This window comes from Ipomoea triloba, chromosome 1 (genome assembly GCF_003576645.1).
Source record: "Ipomoea triloba cultivar NCNSP0323 chromosome 1, ASM357664v1".
Lineage (NCBI taxonomy): Eukaryota > Viridiplantae > Streptophyta > Magnoliopsida > Solanales > Convolvulaceae > Ipomoea > Ipomoea triloba.
Genome location: NC_044916.1, coordinates 9740394 through 9744473, shown reverse-complemented (window position 1 = coordinate 9744473; position 4080 = coordinate 9740394). Strand labels below are relative to the sequence as shown.

Sequence of the window (4080 nt, the reverse complement as noted above, 5' to 3'; positions counted from 1 at the left end):
TATATATATATATATATATATATATATATATATATATATATATATATATATATATATATATATATATATATATCATGGTCCATGATATAATTTGTGGAATCAAAATTGCTTGACCCAAATATCTATATTTAAAATCATGCATTTTCATGTAATGTGCGTTTGCACTATGCAGATGCACCAAAACACTTTTTTTTTATTTATTTATATTTATTGTACATATGTAGTATATATTCTATACTTATCGGGGTTTGATCCTATGATATGATCATCCATTTAAAATGGTAATAGATAGGAAACAGTATATAATATTTTTTTCAACTTCATGCTTAATTACAGTGTCACTTTTTACACTCCGCTAAATTCAAATCAATTAACAAAAATGGATAAGTGGATACACACTAAATTTACTAATACATTTGATAACAAAACATGTTAAGTTTGGACAATAGATCAGATTGCCCAAAACTACACATAAACATAATAATACTTCAAGCAGGGCGGTTTTGGGATTGCTGTACTACTAGCAGCCCCAATCTTTGGTAAGCATCTAAGCAGGCATGGGAGTAATCTGTGATGGAATGGAAAAGCTCAGGCAGTCTAACCTTGAGATTTCCCAATGATTTCTCCCTCACTTGAATGCACTGCTTCTGGTGAGCCTCGATTTCGTCTTCTAATCTCTTCTTCAAGCTCAACACTGCAAACTGCTTCTCTGCAATTGGATCTTTGGGATTTGTTGTCTCTGTTATTGCTTCCATTGTTCTGCGTTGCGTATACTTTTGGTACCATTCTTCGAATGCCTGCCTCTTTCGAACGTATTCCTTTCTAGTTTCCTCACACTTCTCCTTGAGCCTCACTTCTTCCTCCTGGTGAGCAATGATGGTCCTGATCACGGCTTCAAAGGAAGCAATCGCGCTTTTAGCGGGCTCATCAGGGAGCTTCTCGAGAAGCTCGTGCCAGGCTTGAAGGAGCGGCTGAATTGGCGGGGGAGGAGTAGGAGGAGAAGAGATTGTTTTGTCCTTGAGGCTGCTGCTCTCCATGGGAATCAGGTTTAGCTTCAGCCAGGCGTTTAGGGCTTGGATGTAACTCTTTTGGTTATTCACAAGATGATCAAACTGTTGTCCCCAGTCTGCAACAACCTTGGCAAGCTGGATGGTATGTTCAAGGTGATGCTTGCTTGTTTCAATGGGGGTGGTAATGGAGATATCAATTGATTTGAGGTGAGTAGCAATGTTTAGCTGGTTTTCATGATGTGTGCACATGGATTCCCACATCCTGCCCATCCTGCAAATCAAATATTCAGGGAGAAGTAGAAGAAATGGTGACAAATATTTGTTATAAATTTGAACTTACCCACCGACTATTCTACTTTTACTAGTACTGAAGGTACAACTATACTTTGCCCGGATCAAGCGCTTACCACTTATGCCAAAAGCTATAAGTAATAGTGAAGACGCCACTTTATCTGGTTATAGACCGCCATCACATTTCCGAGACATTGGGTGCTGGACTTGACCCTTCACCGACCTCCGCCCAACAATCCCCAACCACCAGGTGATAAACTTGACCTTTACCGGTCTCCGCCAACAATCCTCCAGTCACTAGGTGCTAGACTTGGCCTTTACCGGCCTCCGCCCAACAATCCTCCGGCCACCGGGTGCTAGACTTGGTCTTTATTGGCTTTTGCCCAACAATTCCCCAGCCACCAAGTGTTAGATTTGGTCCTTACTGGCCTCTGCCCAACAGTTATGTACTGTGATAACACTTTTGTTGTCATTCTAAATGGGTGGTCAGAAGACATATACTATATTGTAAAGGTTCATAAGTGTTTCAAAAAAAAAGAATGAACTTACCCATGAACAAGGTCAACAAGTATTGGGTACAATTGCTTGTCTCGAATAGTGTTGACTTCAGTGAGGGTTGAATCCAAAGATTGCATGTCAACTACATAGCGTGTATGCAAATGACTAAGACCAGCCTTTGTCTTCTCCAACGCCTCAGAAGTAGTAGCATTATTCCCCTTTTTCAGCTTGTTTAGCAGCCTCACTTTCTTTTGATATTCATGTTTTATCAGTTCACCAGCCTATCAGCCACCAAGCATAGAATAATAAAGCAACATTTATGGTTACTAACTAACTCAGTAACAACATTAGTAAAGCTAGATAAAGTATGTATAATTAATGAGATCAACCTTCACTTCCTCATATAGTTTCTTCTCCCACGCCAGCAACTTATCCAAAACACTAGCATGTGTCTCCTCATATTCATCACTGCCCAACTCATCCTTTGTATCATCACCATTACCATTGGGTAAACCATTAATTGACTTGTTCCATGTAATAACACGCATAACCCTTGCAGCATGGTCAATATGTCCTGAGAAATAGGGGTGGGTGGGTATCCTTAATCAGTCCTAGCTAGTTCAGGAAATTATTTTACTATTCTAATCAAACAAGTCTCACCAAAATGCCCACACCCCCTACTCAATCAAGCTTGTTGCAACAAAACTCATAAACATAAGGAACAGACAAAAAAATCCATAAATACAAGGGGGCCAAAAACACCAGATAAGACCCTAAAATGCAGTGAGCACATGAACCAATAACAGAATCCAATCAATTAATTAATCTAGCTCATGACCTTATAAACTCATATATTCTTCCTTATACTTTTAACAGAAGCAAATCTTATTAAAAAGTTTAAATTAAGAAGAAATGACCTGGATTTTGAGGGAGATTGGAGTGGTAATGCAAGCGAGTTGCCTCAAGCATAGTTGAAACCTCTTGAGCACATTCCGAAGCCTTGAGGAAACGATCATCAATCTCACCCAACACTTTGAAGAAATCCTCAATATTGCCAACCGCCGCACCAGATTTTCTAATCTCCGGCGCCACCGTGTTGGAATGCATAATAAAGTGTTTCTCTTTCGCCGGAGTTTGCTCCACCCCTTTCAACTCTTCAACCCCCCCATTCTCCTCTTCCGTCTCCTCCACTGACCCATCATCTTCTTCCTCCTCCTCAAGTGATCCTCCCGCCATGTTCTCCACCATAAAGAAATAATCCCACGCCTCGCCTTTACTCTCCGGCGGAGGAGGAGGCAGCGCCGCCTCTGTTGTTTCCTTATCCCCCGCCATCTTCCCCGGCGGCTTCGAGAGCTCAGGCGTCGTCATAGCCCGCTGCAGCGGCGGCATTGGGGAGAAATTGGGTAACGGCGGCGGCGGAGGGAGCTCGGAACTGGGCTGATTCACAAGCAACGGGGGCTGGGCGGATGGCGCTTCCCCTAGAGCGTAGTCATTGAGGGCGGCGCCAGTGTTCTTGAGAGCCGTGGCGTAGGCGGAGTGGACGGAAGCAAAGGCGTTGCGTACGGAAACGGCTTCTTTCATTAGATTCCTCCTCTCCTTGCATCTCGAAACCGATTCTTCGTTGTCTAATCTTGATTGCCCACACCCCATTGCTCCTTCAGTTCTTCCCTCAATTACATATATTCTGCAAATTATACATAAACACTCGAGAGTTTTTTAAAATGGTGTACTGCAATCTACATACATACAGACTAAAATGTATTTATATATTTAGAGAGAGAGAGAGAGAGAGAACGAGAGACTGAGTGGGGACTGGAAGGAGCACTGAGAACAGAGGGAACAGAGCACTGTACTGACAAAGGGAGTGTGGGCTGGAGTTTGAGACGCACGCGCCGAACGGGGTAAGATTTTGAACCCACCAAAATATAACGGTTGCATTTTTCTCATGGTGAATTTTACGGCGTTACTTTAAACGGTAAGGATTCTATTAGGGCCGTTTGGAAGATTACCTAGGTAAATATTATATTATCTTGTTTGGTTCGAAGCTAGAAAACTCGAGTTGGGGGGTCAATATGTTAGAAAAAATTTGACGTGGTAGTCGACATTATAATTAATCGTACTATATTATTATATATACTATACATTATTGTAATTATTATTGACAATGATTTCTAATTATACTATGTATAATAAAGTATGAAATATATAATTATATGAGTACGATTGACACGGGTGTCGATCATTACTTTAAATTTTTTTTCATATAACACAAAATATCATA

At 41.0% G+C, this 4080-nt stretch overlaps 1 protein-coding gene across 1 annotated transcript; it reads right to left on the bottom strand.

Moving 5' to 3' along the window:
- Positions 1-287: 287 nt before the first annotated feature.
- LOC116017566 (nitrate regulatory gene2 protein-like) lies at positions 288-3592 on the bottom strand. The gene is made up of 4 exons (XM_031258176.1): positions 2717-3592; positions 2189-2373; positions 1851-2080; positions 288-1281 (listed from the first exon to the last, which is right to left on the bottom strand). The coding sequence occupies exons 1-4, from the start codon at positions 3447-3449 to the stop codon at positions 489-491; spliced, it is 1941 nt and encodes a 646-aa protein (XP_031114036.1). The 5' UTR covers positions 3450-3592; the 3' UTR covers positions 288-488.
- Between the last annotated feature and the right edge of the window lie 488 nt (positions 3593-4080).